Source organism: Erythrolamprus reginae, chromosome Z (assembly GCF_031021105.1).
Source record: "Erythrolamprus reginae isolate rEryReg1 chromosome Z, rEryReg1.hap1, whole genome shotgun sequence".
NCBI lineage: Eukaryota > Metazoa > Chordata > Lepidosauria > Squamata > Dipsadidae > Erythrolamprus > Erythrolamprus reginae.
The window spans coordinates 148,410,584-148,428,190 of record NC_091963.1 but is presented as its reverse complement, the minus strand read 5'-3'; the positions used below and the strand labels follow the sequence as shown (position 1 = coordinate 148,428,190).

Genomic DNA, 17,607 nt, shown 5'->3' with positions numbered 1-17,607 from the left:
CCAGAGTCCACTAGTCAGAATTGGGTGGGCCTCAAGTTCTCAGATTTCGTTAACCAACATTCGGTGCACTCCAATTGCCAGAATTCATTAGCCAGCATTGAGTTGACTTCAACTCCCAGAATTCTTCAACTAGGTTGGGTGGACTTCATCTCCCAGAGTCCCCTAGTCAGAATTGGGTGGGCCTCAAGTTCCCAGATTTGGTTAACCAATATTCGGTGCACTCCAATTGCCAGAATTCATTAGCCAGCATTGAATGGACTTCAACTCCCAGAATTCTACAGCCAGGCTGGGTCGACTTCAACTCCCAGAGTCTCCTAGTCAGCAATGGGTGGGCCTCAAGTTCTCAGATTTCGTTAACCAACATTTGGCGCACTTCAATTGCCAAAATTCATTAGCCAGCATTGAATGGACTTCAACTTGCAGAATTCATTAGCCAGCATTGAGTTGACTTCAACCCCCAGAATTCTTTTATTTATTTATTTATTTTGTCCAATGCACAATGAGGGTTTTAGTGGGTATATATCTATATACATAGTAAAATACATGATGAAGGTTATAGAGGAAATACTCATAGTAAAATGTATCTAAGAAAGAATAGAAAAGAAGATGTAGGAATAGAACATATCAATGAAAGAATAGAAGAAGAGATATAGGAATAGAAGAAAGGTATAGGAGATATAGGAGAGCAATAGGACAGGGGACGGAAGGCACTCTAGTGCACTTGTACTCGCCCCTTACTGACCTCTTAGGAATCTGGAGAGGTCAACCGTAGATAATCTAAGGGTAAAGTGTTGGGGGTGACACTACGGAGTCCGGTAATGAGTTCCACGCTTCGGTTACTGAAGTCATATTTTTTACAGTCAAGTTTGGAGCAGTTAATATTAAGTTTAAATCTGTTGTGTGCTCTTGTGTTGTTGTGGTTGAAGCTGAAGTAGTCGCCGACAGGCAGGACCAACATTTGGTGCACTCCAATTGCGAGAATTCATTAGCCAGCATTGAATGGACTTCAACTCGCAGAATTCATTAGCCAGCATTGAATGGACTTCAACCCTGTTTAGTGCACAAACCAGCTTTGCAAGCCAGTACACCTGGGAAGGAGAGATCCTGGGATTTGTTTGGGAAGACTCAAGGCACAGAATTTCCTTTGGGGCTTCTCCCTCTTTCAGGAAAGCTTCCCTTACAGGGTTGTTGTGGAGAAAACCAAAAGGAAGCCTGCCCTGCACCTTGAGTTTGGAATGGGTGGAGGGTCAGAAACCTTTAAAGATCAATGTCGGGGATGAATTTAGTCCCCAACCCCATGGGGACTACAATTCCCATCAGATCCTGGGAGGCACACAAGAGGGCGGGGTGGATGGTTGCGTGAAGGGCGGAGCCTTTGCTGTGGAGAGCGCGTCTCGGGATTGGCGGGAGCCGCTTGCCTGGGGGCGGGGCCTCCCCGGGGGGCGAGGCCGGGATTGTGGCGAGAAGGGCGGAGCCATGCTTGGCGGGGATTATTTAGGGGGCGTGAAGCCCGCCGGTACCGGCGAACTTTCTCTTGTGATTCCCGTGCTGTTTTGCGGTTCGGCAAGGCGGCAATTCTTCCCGATGGGCGACAACCCGGCGAACGAGAGGGCGGGCTTCGTGAATGTCTGCGGCGCCACGGCTTTGCGCTTAGTGGCCGCCTCGGTTTGGCATGTGGTCCGGCGGCGCTGCTTCACGGACTTCCCGCAGGTCCTGACCTTCGTGACCACGGTGGCGCAGGCGGCGCCCGAGCTGATGCCCTACCGGGAGGTGGCCAAGCTCCAAATGGGGCTGAAGGCTAAGGTCAGGCGGCAGCCGGAGCGCCCCGGTCTGGCGCGGCTTCCTCGGGGCAAGGGAGAGGGGTGGGCGGGGCTCGGAGTTTGGGGGGGGGGGGGGTAACGGTCGATGCCCCCTCCCCATTTGGGGCGGGGGTCGTTCCAGCCAGTGCCTGGGAGGCGTTGCGGTGAAACGATAGACGGGAGGGTATTTGCTTTTTTAAAAATAATTGAGTTTTTAAGGCTTTTAATGTTAAATTGTCATTTTAGACTTTTAATTTGTTATTGTATATATAACATATATTATATACATATTATATATTATATACATATTGTATATATAGCGTATCAAATTGTTATATACAGTATATCACATAACATGTAGATAGTACATATTCTCTTCTCTTCTATGTATATTTTTATTTATTATTTATTTATTTTGTTCAATACATAATAATAATATATTATGTATTGGACAAAATGAATAAATGAAAATAAAATAAACATTGTTTTGTGCCTGCTGTGAGCCGCTCCGAGTTCTTGCGGAGAGGGGCAGCATACAAATGTAATAAGTAATAATAAGTATTTCTCCAGCTTTACAACTTTTAAGACGGGCGGGTGGGCTTCCAACTCTCCCGGGGTCCCACCCGTCTTAAAAGTGGCTTAAAAGTTGAGAGACGCTGGGCTGGTAGAGTTGAAAATAGGGCCCCTCGACATGGCCAATCCATTGAGAGAGGAGAGGAAAGAATAAGAGGAGAAAGTGTTGGAGTAACGTTTTGCAGAAGCTAGCCCACCCTCCTGCCTCAGGTAGCTGAGCTAAATCATCATTACCCTGCGGCAGCCTAACTATAATTTCCCGGAGGCCTTTCCTTACTAACAGGCTCTGCTTTTTCACACTCAAAGAAGGGTAATTGCCTTCCTTTAGTTTTGCAAACCATGCTTACAAACAGCCCCTTCCTACAAACAAACAGTTCACTTTTTAAAAATGTCTTTGTAGTACACCTGGCTCCGAGTTGCTTCAGACACTGAGCTTCTTGCCAAAAGGTCTGCCTTCACTCCCACCAGCTCTGGCCACCAATCCTGGTTATCTTCTCAGTCCTTCCCCAGCTCAGGAACACTGGGAAACTCGAACACAGAGCTATCACTGGTCTAGTCTGAGCTTAATCTGAGCTTAATCCTGGCTAGCCTAGTTTTAATCATCTTAGCTAGTCTGGTTACATCTAGGTTAATGTGGGCTAGTCTGAGCCCATAAACTATAGCCACAGCAGGTAACCCAGCCTGCCTCAGACCAAGATATCAGGAACTTTATCTTGAAGATAATTGAAGACACTTACTGCAGAGTTTCTTAGGAAAATATTTACTTTTTTAGTAGAGAGGAGAATAGGAGAAGATAGGAAAGGAAAGAATAGAAGAAAGGAAGAAAGAGAATGGGAGAGAAAAGAATAAAGGAGAGAAGAGGAGAGAGGAGAGAAGAGAGGAGAGGAAGGAAGGAGAATAGAGAATAGAAAAGAATAGGGAATTGAATTGAATTATTTATAAAAACATAGAAACATAGAAGTCTGACGGCAGAAAAAGACCTCCTGGTCCATCTAGTCTGCCCTTATACTATTTTCTGTATTTTAATCTTAGGATGGATATATGTTTATCCCAGGCATGTTTAAATTCAGTTCCTGTGGATTTACCAACCACGTCTGCTGGAAGTTTGTTCCAAGCATCTACTACTCTTTCAGTCAAATAATATTTTCTCATGTTGCTTTTGATCTTTCCCCCAACTAACCTCAGATTGTGCTCCCTTGTTCTTGTGTTGACTTTCCTATTAAAAACACTTCCCTCCTGAACCTTATTTAACCCTTTGACATATTTAAATGTTTCGATCATGTCCCCCCTTTTCCTTCTGTCCTCCAGACTATACAGATGGAGTTCATGAAGTCTTTCCTGATTAAGTTTGATGCTTAAGACCTTCCACCATTCTTTTTTTCCTTTTGCCCAGATTATCATGAATATGCTCAGGGAAGATGATTCTCCATCGATCATATACAACGCTATGGATACCTACTTTCCAGAGAACGAACCACCATTCTTACACTACAAGGCCGTGAGTTTCTCTCTGTCTTGGTAGAAACCATCATAGCACGCTGGAGCTGATGGTGAACCTCTGGCACACGTGCCACAGCTGGCACACAGAGCCGTATCGTAAGGGCACACGAGACTTTTGACCTGTATCAGCTCCAGTGCGCATGCGCCCTGGCCAGCTAATTTTCGGCCTTTGGAAAGGCCATTTATTTATTTATTTATTTGATTGATTGATTGATTGACTGATTGATTGATTGATTGATTGATTTTTATGCCGCCCTTCTCCTTAGACTCAGGGCGGCTTACAACATGTTAGCAATAGCACTTCTTAACAGAGCCAGCCTATTGCCCCCACAATCCGGGTCCTCATTTGACCCACCTTGGAAGGATGGAAGGCTGAGTCCACCTTGAGCCGGGGATGAGATTTGAACCGCTGACCTTCAGACCTATAGTCAGCTTCAGTGGCCTGCAGTACAGCACTCTACCTGCTGCGCCACCCCGGCTCACTGTGAAATTGCCCTGAAGCCCCGGAGGTAAAAAAAAAAAATCCCCTAACGGACAAACCGGAGGTTTGGGGAAATGCACTTGTGGTTTGCTGTTGTGCTGGGGTTTTTTGCACTCCGGAGGGGTCAGGGAAGCTTCCGGAAGCCCCCAAGTGCGAAAAACCTGTTCTGCATACTCATATAAATAGATTATACAACTTTTTCCTAACTCACCGCCCGCCCAGCCTACAAGCCGGCCTCCCTCTCGAGCTCGACGCGCTCTCTGGGATCCAGGACCATAATAGTCCTGCGCCCCAGAGAGGGGGGGGCTGCTTTGGCACCGATGGCCCTTTTCTGCATTCACACGAAAGCGAAGCCTAACTATTATTATTATTATTATTATTATTATTATTATTATTATTATTTATTGGACTTGTATGCCGCCCCTCTCCGCAGACTCGGGGCGGCTAACAACAGCAGTAAAACAGTACAACAAAATCCAATACTAAAAAAACAGTTAAAAACCCATTATATAAAAACCAGTCATACATACAAACATACCATGCATAAAATTGTAAAGGCCTAGGGGGAAAGAATATCTCAGTTCCCCCATGCCTGGCGGCAAAGGTGGGTTTTAAGCAGCTTACGAAAGGCAAGGAGGGTGGGGGCAATTCTAATCTCCGGCGGGAGTTGGTTCCAGAGGGTCGGGGCCGCCACAGAGAAGGCACTTCCTCTGGGTCCCGCCAAGCGACATTGTTTGGTTGACGGGACCCGGAGAAGACCCACTCTGTGGGACCTAACTGGTCGCTGGGATTCGTGCAACATGGAAAATCCCCATCAGTACATCTCGCTGACCAAAGGGGCTTATCCAAACCAACTTACTGAGATGGGGGGGGGGCACGAAGGAAGCGAAGACCCTCTGCCCCCTTCTCTTTCGGATTTTCTCTTTCCCTCTCTCTCAGTCCCAGTCTCCTTTCTTTCTTTCTTTCTTTCTTTCTTTCTTTCTTTCTTTCTTTCTTTCTTTCTTTCTTTCTCTCTCTGTCTCTCTCACACACACATTGAATTATGCCGCTCTCTCTCTTTTTTTTCCCGTCCACAGACGGCTGAGGACCTGGCGATGGTAAGAACTTGTCAAGAAAACTTCAGAGTCCTGCTGTTCTGCATACTGAGCGACTTCGTACAGAGGGAAATATACGTGCAGGTAAGGCTGGGAGGGGAAGGGCGTCCACCGAAGGCTTGAACCGTTTTGCCTTGTCTATCTTCCTCACCATCATTTCTATGCTCACCTTCCAACCATAGTTCCCTCTAAGCTGAGCAGTGAGCAATCGCTCACTTAAACATCATCATCAACTCAGAGTTTTCCAAACCTGCCCAGAAGCCGAGAGGGAAAGAGTGAGAGGGAAGGAGAGAGAGAGGAAGAGAGGAAGAGAGAGAAACAGATAGAAAAAAGAGAGGAAGGAAAAGAGAAAGAAAAAGAATGGGAGTAAGGAAGAGAGAAAGAAAATCAAAATCTAGTTTGAAACTAGCTCAACTATTTAAGTGGCATTTTGATATTGATAGAGTTGCCCTTTTATGAGCTCACTGTTATAGACACACAGTACAGTATTTTATTTTGAGATTCTCTGAGGCAAAACAGGGTGGGCTATTTGTTTGTTTATTTATTTATGTGCCGCCCAGTCCCGAAGGGACTGCCGCTCAGACACTATACTTTTCCGCCCACCCCCCAAAAAAAATTAGAGGGAACACTGCTTCCAACCACCTCTCTCTCCTTCCCTCCCTCCCTCTCTCTCTCTCTCTGTGTGTCTATTTCTACCTTAACATGGCGAGATTCGAACTGCCAGATTGCAGGCAGTTCAGCAGAAGTAGCTGGCAGTACTACACACTAACCACTGCGCCACCGCAGCTCAAAAAGAGTGGCCCGTGTCTTTTTAAACACAGAGGAAGTGCGTTCTGCTATGTTGCGCCGTGGGTTTGTGAAGTGGCTGGGTTTGTTTTTTTTAAAAAAAAAATAGTTGTATTGATTTACATACATTAAAAATAGTGTTGGGCGAACCGAACCTGCAAAGTTTGGGTTCGTACAGAACTTTACACGGTTTGGTATACCGAACCCGAATTTTTGCAAAGGTTCGGGTTCGGGAGAGCGCCAGGGAGTCCCGCTGCCCAGCTGTCACCTTCCGAAACAGCCGGGGTGCTTCCTGGCGCTCTCTTGAACTCGAACTTTTTCCGAACTGCCGCGTTTCGACGTTGGGGGGGACCGCCAAGAAGCGCCCTGGCTGTTTCGGAAGGTGACAGCTAGGTGGCAGCACTTCCCAGAACAGCCGGAGAGCTGTCGGCCGGTTGGGAGGTGGGGAATCCTACGAGGGTATTCCAGGGGCGAAGGTTTGACATCGTTGAGACGTCCTTCCTGGCGGGCTGAAACGGGGACTCCAGGAAGGACGTCTCAGTGACGTCAAAGCTCCGCCCCTGGAATACCCTCATAGGAGTCCCCACCTCCCGACTGGCCGACAGCTCCCCGGCTGTTCTGGGAAGCGCCGCTGCCCAGCTGTCACCTTCAGAAACAGCCGGGGCGCTTCTCGGCGGTCTCCCGAATGCCGAACCCGGAAGTTTGGAAAAAGTTCGGGTTTGGGTTCAGGAGAGCGCTGGGAAGCGCCCCGACTGTTCCGGAAGGTGACAGCTGGGCGGCGGTGCTTCCTAGTGCTTTCCCAAGCGCCGAACTCAAAAGTTCAGGTTCGGGTGCCAAACCCGAACTTTTTTTAAAATTCGGGTGGCGAACCCGAACATCATTGGGTTCGCCCAACACTAATTTTTTTTAAAAAAAAGACACACAGACAAAACACTAGAGCCGTGATGGCGAACCTATGGCAGGCGTAGTCATATCGGTTCTGCGATGTCGGCTCCAGTGCCCGTGCGTGCGCTGGCCAGCTGATTTTCGGCTCTTGCTTTAAGCCGTTTAATTTTCATAGCTACATTTCCAGCACTTTGAAGGTAAACTTGGGCCCATTTTAGCCAATCTTGGTCAAGTAGCTCTTTTGTTTCCCCAGTGTACATCTCTGCACATGGCTCACTGCATTGGATTGAATAGACCACGGTTGCCCAGTTTCTAGCCTGGATGTTTTATCCTTGGGGGTTGCTTTAGTGTGTTAGCCTTGGGTTTGAAGTGTGCACTTTATTTATTTATTTATTCATTCATTCATTTATTTATTTATTAGATTTGTATGCCGCCCCTCTCTGTAGACTCGGGGCGGCTCACAGCAATAATAAACAATATATAACAAATCTAATAATTTAAAAGAAACACTAAAAGCCCCATTATTAAAAGCAAACATACACACAAACATACCATACATAAATTGTATAGGCCTGGGGGAGATGTTTCAATTCCCCCATGACTGATGGCAAAGGTGGGTTTTAAGGAGTTTACGAAAGGCGAGGAGGGTGGAGGCAGTTCTAATCTCTGGGGGGAGCTGGTTCCAGAGGGACGGGGCCGCCACAGAGAAGGCTCTTCCCCTGGGTCCCGCCAAACGGCATTGTTTAGTTGACGGGACCCGGAGAAGGCCAACTCTGTGGGACCTAATCGGTCGCTGGGATTCGTGCGGCAGAAGGCGGTCCCAGAGATAGCACTTTGGGGATTATAAAGCCCGATGCACTGGGCATCCTTCTGGGCCTGATACAATAATCCTGGTTTGTGTGCGTGTCTGTCTGTCTGTCCATCTGGCTTTTAGGTGTTCATGGAAACAGATTATGGGGAAGCCTTCATGATCATGTTGGAGCAGCTCCTCCAAGATTATCTCTGCCAATTGGAACGCATCCTTCCGGATCCTGAATACCAAGTGGTACGAAAAGAGGGGGAAGGGGAAAGGAATGAACCGAAACGGTAGCTGATGGGAGTTGAAAAAGAATGGAAGCTGAGGGCGCTGCCATTGCAGCTTTGCGGTAGAGCACACGGGGCCAGCAGCCCTCCCTTCCTCTCTGCACCACCCGCAAAGCCACCAGCCTTGTGACTGAATGAATGAGGGCCTTCTCAGTTTCGGTTCTCTGCACAGACTTCAGATGTGGTTAGCTCCCATTGGCTGACTCAGTTGCTATGCCTGTCCATTGGCCAGCCTCGTAAGCAGGCGCTCGTCCAGTTCACGAACATTAACACTTTGCTTCCTAGCTGTTACAGGCTGCCATTATCCATATCCCCGACCATCTTACCGAACCCTGCACCGCCATTCTAACCGAGTACTTCAACGCCGTGAGATTCCAGCAGGCTCGTAAGTCTTTCCAGGAGCCGCCGCGGGAGGTAACGGCTGGTGTGGGGTAGAAAGGAGATCTCCTATAGTCTTTTAACCTTCTCCCTCTCCTCCAGGCTATGCTGAACCTCTCTCCTCCTCAGTCCCCCCCTCACACTCCACCCCGTGCCAAAACGAGGACGAAGACTCCTACATGCCGTCACCTCTCTCCCCACAGCCGGGCTCCATCTCCCCACAGCCAGGCTCCTTCTCTTCGGGCATCACGGAAGGGTAAGCCATTGGCCAGCACAGAGGGTCCTCGACTTACGACCGCCACCAAGAACAGAATTTTTCCCCCAGCGCCGTCCCGACTTAGAACGGCCACTTAAACAAATGGTTTTAAGTCCAGGATTAGCTGTAACAGAATTGTTAAGTGAACCTGGCTTCCTTCCGATGACCCTCTGCACATGCGCAGAAGCCTTTGAACAAAGGCAGAGGATTCTTTGCCAGCTGCTTTTGAGTAGCGGCAACTGGAGGATCGGTTTGCGGGCATAGCCAGCCAGCCAGTTCAGCGAGCGGGGGGGGGGGGCAAATTTCTGCCGCTGGTTTGAGCAAACCGGTCCGAACCGGTGGCAACCAACCTGCCGCTGGGTTGTGGCACCTTGGAATGGTTGCTAAATGAATGGTCGTAAGTCGAGGACTCTCCCCCCCCCCCTTGCTGCTCCTTTTTTGCTAACCTTGCCAATTCAAAACGCCTTACGGTATTCCCTTTTTTTTTTAATCTGCAGGGTTTTGCCCGGGCACATTTCAGAAACAGGTAACCAAATTTCCCCAAAAGCTCCTGCGTTTCTGGCAAGTCCCAGAGCAGAGCGATCACACACACAAACACACACACACCTACCTCCAGCACCTCCATCCCGGCCTGCTCCTCCACAAAAGCTTTTGTCATTTCAACACCGCTCTCTTTTTTTTTTTAATTGGTTTATTTACTAAATTAACAACAAACAAAAAATACATAGAAGAAGACGTGCCCATCACCAATAAAAACCCCACCACCATTTAGGGGTTTATATTATTTACAATAAGTTTCAATTTCTTCCTTAGCTCCGGTTTACATTTCTTTACATATAAAAAGTGATTGGAATTTATTTTTCACATTGTCGTCATAAATTCTACTTAAGATATATATTTTTTCACCTTATTCCACCGTGCCATCAGCTTCTCCAGTTTATTTTCATCAAAGTTATTTAGTCTTATTTCCATAATTTTGAAATGGATGTGGTCCACCATGTACCAGTACCAATTCTGGATTGTCCCATTTATTGCTATCCTCCCACCCTGATACCACTACTGCTTGAGCGCTTTCCAAGGCTGCTGTTTTGATTTCTTTAAAGTCTCGTAATTCCCCATATTTAACTAGTATTGCTAATTCTTTTGTAATTATCCAATTAATGTTTAGCATATTATTTATTTCATTCTGTACTTCCTTCCCAAGTTTTTGAACTTCAACACATTCCCAGAGCATATGCATAAAAACTCCTTTTATTTGGGAACCGCTCTCTCAACGGCCCTCCATAGATCAACCTGCAACTTATTTTACAAATCCAGTCCCACGTTGGGCAGTTGTTAATTGAATATGGCTCTCTGTCCTCCCCCCACTCCCCCGCCCCCAATGGACTATGCTGGTCAGAAGGCCGCCTGACCCCAGGATGCCAGAACTGTCGTAAATGTGAGTCGGTTGTCGAGTGTCAGAATTTAGATCACGTGATTTACGCCGCAGTGGGCGTTAAAACGTGAAAAACGGCGCAAAGTCGCTTTCTCCAGGGCCTTTGTAAATTCCTGACGGTCGCTAAAGGGACATTTGTCAATCAAGGGCTCTTGAATTTCTCACCTCAGTGCAAGAACCCAAGCAGATCTTAACTCCTGACCCTGTAGGACGTTCCGCATTCACACATGCATAAAAACCCTGGAAACAAGCAGGGTGGTCTTCCTATGAAATAAAATCAATAATATATGATGAAATAATAGAATAATATAATACAGTATATAATATAATACAATCAATCAATCTTTCTTTTTCAATCTTTCTTTTTCTCTTCCTTCCATCTTTTTTTTGTTTTCCTTTTTCTTCCTCCCTCCATCTTTTTTCTTCTTTCTCCTTCCTTTTCTCTTCCCTCTTTCTCTCCCATCTTTTTTCCTTCTTTCCTTCGTTTTTTCTCTTTCCTTTCCTCCCTTTTTCCTTTTCCCTTTTTTCTTTCTTTTTCTCTTTCCCCTTCCCTCCCTCTGTTTTTTTTCCCCTTTCCCCTTTCTTCCTTTTTATTTTTTCTCTTTTTTCCCTTTTCTTTTTCTTCCTTCCCTCCTTCTATGCAGTCGATGATCTGGTGCCAGATTCAGAAAGTGAAAGAAGCTCCTCGTTTTTCCAGGTGAGTAAGAACCTGAGCGACGGCTGGATACCAGGTGGGGTAAAGACCAAGACTTTGGTAGAAGGGGGAGGATTAGAGGGGTTGGCTTACTTGCCCAAGGCCTGGACTCTGGCGTTAAAGCCACTGGGACCAGGAATGGGCCACTCCTGGAATGATTGGGATCGCAGTTCCAGTAGCAAAAATGGTGATGTACACGCATCTGCACCCCCCCAAAAAGATTTGGCTTCTGCACACACAGAAATCTCGCACGACACTCACGTGTGGGACGTTTCGACAACCTTTAGCCTTTTTTTTTGGCTTCCACGCATGTATGGAAGCGAATAAATGGGTGAAGATTGCAGGAATCTTGCACAGGTGAAGCATCGTCGCACAAGATTTCGCTTCTGTGCCCATGCATAGGAACCGAATATCACGCCAGATGTGCCTGCGCCCACTGCCAGAAGCAAACCGGAGCCCCTCGCTGACTGTGACCCCCTAGAACATTGTTTCCCAATCTTGGCAACTTGAAGATATCTGGACTTCAACTCCCAGAATTCCCCAGCCAGCATTTGCTGGCTGGGGAATTCTGGGAGTTTATTTATTTATTTATTTATTTATTTATTTATTTATTTATTTATTTATTTATTTAGATTTGTATGCCGCCCCTCTCCGCAGACTCGGGGCGGCTCACAGCAGGATGCAACAACTCACAACAAATCCAAATACAATTTAAAATATTTAAAATATTTAAAACCCCCATATTTCTAAACAAACATACACATAAACATACCATGCATAAATTGAACATGCCCGGGGGAGGTGATTCAGTTCCCCCATGCCTGACGACAAAGGTGGGTTTTAAGGAGTTTACGAAAGGCAGGGAGAGTAGGGGCAGTTCTAATCTCTGGGGGGAGTTGATTCCAGAGAGTCGGGGCCGCCACAGAGAAGGCTCTCCCCCTGGGGCCCGCCAACCGACATTGTTTAGTTGACGGGACCCGGAGAAGGCCCACTCTGAGTTGAAGTCCAGATACCTTCAAGTGGCCAAGGTTGGGAAACACTGCCCCAGAATGTGGGGTCCTACTGGGTAACATCAGAGGGGTGTCTCACTTTCTATCGACATGTTGATTTCTGTTGACATACCTCTTTTCCTCTACCACTTCCTTCACAGATCCTGAGTTAGGCAGTTGCCTTCTTGAGGTCAGGCACCCTTAAAATGGGGGGAATATGCTCAAAATGTTCCTCTCTTCCCCCCCCCTCACCAGGGTGAATACCGGGGTACCCTTTCCTGCACCCTCATCCCTACTTTTCAGGAGCATCTCAGGGAGAGCAACAGCCAGTGAGTGTAGTCAACACACCTGTAAAAGTTGCTAAACTCAAGGGGGGGGAAGGGAGAGAAATCTACCCCAATAGGGAGGGGGAGAACAGACCTCGCCTTTCCTGGGCAACCCAGGATCAGCTGGGTATATCCACATAACCCGAACCAGGGGGCTCTCATCCTTGGCAACTTTTAAAGACTTGTGGGCTTCAACTCCCAGAGTTCCTCGGTCAATCATTATTAATTTACTTTTATTTATTTATTTATTTATTCATTCAATTTTTATGCCGCCCTTCTCCTTAGACTCAGGGCGGCTTACAACATGTTAGCAATAGCACTTTTTAACAGAGCCAGCCTATGGCCCCCACAATCCGGGTCCTCATTTTACCCACCTCGAAAGGATGGAAGGCTGAGTCAACCTTGAGCCGGTGATGAGATTTGAACCGCTGACCTTCAGATCTACAAGTCAGCTTCAGTGGCCTGCAGTACAGCACCCTACCTGCTGCGCCACCCCGGCTCATTAGTCGTGTAGGGTAACTTTCTCCAATCATGGTGGGTTCGCAGTAAGCATAACATACCTTGACTTCAGCAAATCTTGGTAGCTTTTAAGACTTGTGGGCTTCAACTCCTAGAATTCCCCATCCATCCATGTAGAGTAACGTTCTTAATAGACAGTGGGTATGCAGTAAATGTAATGCAGTAGTACCTCTAGATACGAGCTGCTCTACATGCGAGTATTTCAAGATACGAGCCTCGAGGGGAGAGACATTTCTGTTCTAGTTCCGAGCTCAAATTCGGGATATGAGCCGAGCGTCCACTACGTGGCGCAAGAATCCTTGCTTTTGGTTATCTCGGAGGGGAAAAACAACTTGTTCCAGATAGGAGTTGTCTCGAGATACAAGCTCCCTTATGGAACGAATTATGCTCGTATCTAGGGGTACTACTGTATTGGGTAAAACGAGGACCCGGATTGTGGGGGCAATAGGCTGGCTCTTTTAAAAAGTGCTATTGCTAACATGTTGTAAGCCGCCCTGAGTCTAAGGAGGAGGGCGACATAAAAATTGAATGAATGGATAGATAGATAGATAGATAGATAGATAGATAGATAGATAGATAGATAGATAGATAAGATAGGTTAGATAGATAGGTTAGATAGATAGGTTAGATAGATAGATAGATAGATAGATAGATAGATAGATAGATAGATAGATAGATAGATAGATAGATAGATAGATAGACAGACGAGGACCCGGATTGTGGGGGCAATAGGCTGGCTCTTTTAAAAAGTGCTATTGCTAACATGTTGTAAGCCGCCCTGAGTCTAAGGAGGAGGGCGACATAAAAATTGAATGAATGGATAGATAGATAGATAGATAGATAGATAGATAGATAGATAGATAGATAGATAGATAAGATAGGTTAGATAGATAGGTTAGATAGATAGGTTAGATAGATAGGTTAGATAGATAGATAGATAGATAGATAGATAGATAGATAGATAGATAGATAGATAGATAGATAGATAGATAGATAGATAAGATAGATTGATAAGATAGATTGATAAGATAGATTAGATAGATAGATAGATAGGTTAGGATAGATAGGTTAGATAGATAGATAGATAGATAGATAGATAGATAGATAGATAGATAGATAGATAGATAGATAGATAGATAGATAAGTTAGATAGATAGAAGACAGATAGATAGATAGATAGATAGATAGATAGATAGATAAGATAGGTTAGATAGATAGGTTAGATAGATAGATAGATAGATAGATAGATAGATAGATAGATAGATAGATTGATAGATTGATAAGATAGATTGATAAGATAGATTGATAAGATAGATTAGATAGATAGATAGATAGGTTAGGATAGATAGGTTAGATAGATAGATAGATAGATAGATAGATAGATAGATAGATAAGTTAGATAGATAGAAGATAGATAGATAGATAGATAGATAGATAGATAGATAGATAGATAAGTTAGATAGATATAGATAGATACATACATACATACATACATACATACATACATACATACATACATACATACAAGGGTTATCTGGGAAATAAGGTTACAAGGCATGTAGCTCTCACGGGGAATATTTGTGGCGGGAACTTGCTATTACTATCGTGTAGCAAGAAGCCAGTGGAAGAGAATGAGCCGTGCCAGTGGTCACTGTAGTAATACCAATTTCCCCCACGAACATTCCCCGCGAGAGCTACCTAAACTTATTTTCCAGATAACCCTCATAGATGGTGGATATGCAGTAAACGTAATTTACCTTGACTTCAGCAAAAAAAAAAAAAAGAGCCAGCTGGGGAATTCTGGGAGTTGAAGTCCACAAGTCTTAAATCAGGGGTCTCCAATCTTGGCTGCTTTTAAAACTTGGGGACTTCGACTCCCAGAATTCCCCAGCCATCCATTGTAGTATAACTTTCTTAACAGACTTAGCGGTATGCAGTAAGTGTAATATGTCTTGTTGGAGAGTCACCAAAGGGAAATAGAGCAGTGTGGTCGGGCAGTAGGAAAAGCAAGTAGGATGCTTGGCTGCATAGCTAGAGGTATAACAAGCAGGAAGAGGGAGATTGTGATCCCCTTATATAGAGCGCTAGTGAGACCACATTTGGAATAATACTGTGTTCAGTTCTGGAGACCTCACCTACAAAAAGATATTGAACGGGTCCAAAGGCGGGCTACAAGAATGGTGGAAGGTCTGAAGCATAAAACGTATCAGGAAAGACTTCATGAACTCAGTCTGTATAGTCTGGAGGACAGAAGGTAAAGGGGGGACATGATCGAAACATTTAAATGTGTTTTTAATAGGAAAGTGAACACAAGAACAAGGGGACACAATCTGAAGTTAGTTGGGGGAAAGATCAAAAGCAACGTGAGGAAATATTATTTCACTGAAAGAGTAGTAGATCCTTGGAACAAACTTCCAGCAGATAGAAACATAGAAACATAGAAGACTGACGGCAGAAAAAGACCTCATGGTCCATCTAGTCTGCCCTTATACTATTTTCTGTATTTTATCTTAGGATGGATATCTGTTTATCCCAGGCATGTTTAAATTCAGTTACTGTGGATTTACCAACCACGTCTGCTGGAAGTTTGTTCCAAGGATCTACTACTCTTTCAGTAAAATAATATTTTCTCATGTTGCCTTTGATCTTTCCCCCAACTAACTTCAGATTGTGGTTGGTAAATCCACAGTAACTGAATTTAAACATGTCTGGGATAAACATAGATCCATCGTAAGATAAAATACAGAAAATAGTGTAAGGGCAGACTAGATGGACCATGAGGTCTTTTTCTGCCATCAGTCTTCTATGTTTCTATGTTTCTAGAATAACCCTAGAATATCATGACTATCATAAATGCGAACCATTCCCATTAAACTCTGTATTTGGGTCGCGTAACCATGGGAGAATGGTCCCAAATCACTTCTTTCACTATCGTCGTAATAACCAGTAGATGGGTGGGGGGGGAGGCATGCCCCCATTGTTTTAAATCATTTGGCTTTTTAAATATTTCCTTCAAGGATGAAGTTTTCTATTTTGATTGACACTTCCGGTGACGATTGACACTCCCAGCAGCAAGATGCCTGAAAAGCCAGAAGTTTTGCCAATGGTTTTAGACGTTTATTTAAGAAAACACGAAGAAACCTTCGAGGTTCAGTTCATTCGTTGGCCGACGGAAAGAGGAACATGGGGCAATGGAGTCCCATCGATCCTGATGATAGTCAAGGAGCTGGCACGTTTTTCTCGAGATGCTGGGAGCAGGAACGGTTAGCGACAGGACCACGAGGTGCCTTTGAGGACTAAAATTTTGCAAAGCACTAGAAAAAATAAAATATTTGTATATTTTGCACATAAAACTTTTCTTGGTGTGGTTCCTTATGGGGGGGAGGGTGTGCTTCCTGAGCTAGGGGGCTTACTTGTGGACGTTTTGTGTCCCAGTGAGAACATCATCAGTGCTAGAGGGAGGGAGGAGGACTCTAAGATCCTTGGTGTTCTCTTAGCTTGGCGGTTTGCTAACATCAGCACTAGAAGGTGTTGTGATTCCGTCCGAGGCCCCTCAGGGAACGGCCGATCTTCTGTCAGTTTCCTGCTCAGAGGGGGAGGATGAGGAACAGGAGGTGCAGGCAGACGAGGAGGAGGAATCCCAGGCTGAGGAAGAGGGGGAACAGCCAGAGGCCCCCGAGAGGGAGCTCTCCCCAGCAAGCAGCCTGGATTCCTTAGAGGAAAATGCACAAGCAATAATCGATCTGCGACAGAGAAGAGCAACACAAAGAAGGGAGCAATTGGATAGGTACTTTCAGCACTAAAGAGGCAACAGCTGGGTTTGGGTGTGGTGCTCTCTGGAAAGGCTAAAAGGCAGACCCACCCTTCCTGGCTTTGGAGTATTATCTTTGGGAGTCTTGGGACCTGGCTGTGATCTTTGGCGTCTTGGGATTCTGGTTTGTGACTTTGAATACTGAAACCTTGGGGGGGGAAAGGTGGGGGTCTTATGCTCTACAGTGGTGGGTGTGCCAGCAAGAAGTTTGCTGTATTGTCTGGACATCAGGACTCTGCTGTAAAGTCTCCTAGCCTGCCTGTTGGGAAGAACAGGTTTTTCTCTGTGTTTATTTTTCAAGCTATAAAGTACTTTTGCTTTTACCAGCGTGTCTGGCTGTTTTTTTCCAGTTGGTGTTGAGGTCTGGGGGAACCCAGACAGAACAGAAGGGGACAAGGGTTGGGGAGGAAACGGAGGAGGAGGAAGTGAAGGAAAAAGACTATGGAGCCCATGGTGCGCTTCGAGCTTGGGTCTGGCGACGTCTGGGCAGAACCTCGCATCGCCGCAGCTACCGGTACACCCAAACGGGCCGAACTGGTAGCATTTTCACCCCTGCTCTAGGCTAAGAGCACTCCCGAGCTTGGTGGTTTTTATGACCTATGTCAAGCTGGGTGCAGATGTTGGTGATAAATTAAGGACTTGCCACACTATCTACAGTAGAACCTCTAGATACGAGCTGCTCCACATGCGAGTATTCCAAGATACGAGCCACGAGGGGAGAGAAATTTCATTTCGAGACCCGAGCTCAAATTCGGGATAAGAGCCGAGCGTCCACTAGGTGGCGCAAGAATCCTTGCTTCTGGTTATCTCAGAGGGGAAAAACAAAGTCTAAAGCCATTTGTTCCAGATATGAATTGTTCGACATACAAGCTCCCTTCTGGAACGAATTAAACTCGTATCTAGAGGTACTAAATTGGAACTTTGACAGTGTAGTGGTACCTCTACTTAAGAACTTAATTCGTTCCATGACCAGGTTCTTAAGCAGAAAAACGTTCTTA

The 17,607-nt window shown here is 45.7% G+C and overlaps 1 protein-coding gene across 4 annotated transcripts; it reads left to right on the top strand.

Moving 5' to 3' along the window:
* Positions 1-1,451: 1,451 nt before the first annotated feature.
* On the top strand, positions 1,452-16,151 carry TINF2 (TERF1 interacting nuclear factor 2). 4 transcript variants are annotated; one of them, XM_070729780.1, is made up of 9 exons: positions 1,452-1,803; positions 3,766-3,870; positions 5,430-5,531; positions 8,053-8,163; positions 8,487-8,586; positions 8,682-8,835; positions 9,333-9,361; positions 10,915-10,967; positions 15,816-16,151. In XM_070729780.1, exons 1-9 carry the CDS (start codon positions 1,477-1,479, stop codon positions 15,837-15,839), a joined length of 1,005 nt encoding a protein of 334 aa, XP_070585881.1. In that variant the 5' UTR covers positions 1,452-1,476; the 3' UTR covers positions 15,840-16,151. The 4 variants fall into 4 exon arrangements, with proteins under 4 accessions (XP_070585881.1, XP_070585884.1, XP_070585883.1 ...); XM_070729783.1 differs by lacking the exon at positions 3,766-3,870 and having other exon boundaries at positions 1,456-1,803; XM_070729782.1 differs by lacking the exon at positions 9,333-9,361 and having other exon boundaries at positions 1,467-1,803.
* Positions 16,152-17,607: the final 1,456 nt, after the last annotated feature.

Coding starts and splice junctions, on each gene's coding strand:
- TINF2 (XM_070729780.1), top strand. CDS start 1,477: ATGCTTGGCGGGGATTATTTAGGGGGCGTGAAGCCCGCCGGTACCGGC. Junction 5,532..8,052: donor AGAGGGAAATATACGTGCAG/GTAAGGCTGGGA, acceptor TCTGGCTTTTAG/GTGTTCATGGAAACAGATTA. Junction 8,164..8,486: donor CGGATCCTGAATACCAAGTG/GTACGAAAAGAG, acceptor TTTGCTTCCTAG/CTGTTACAGGCTGCCATTAT.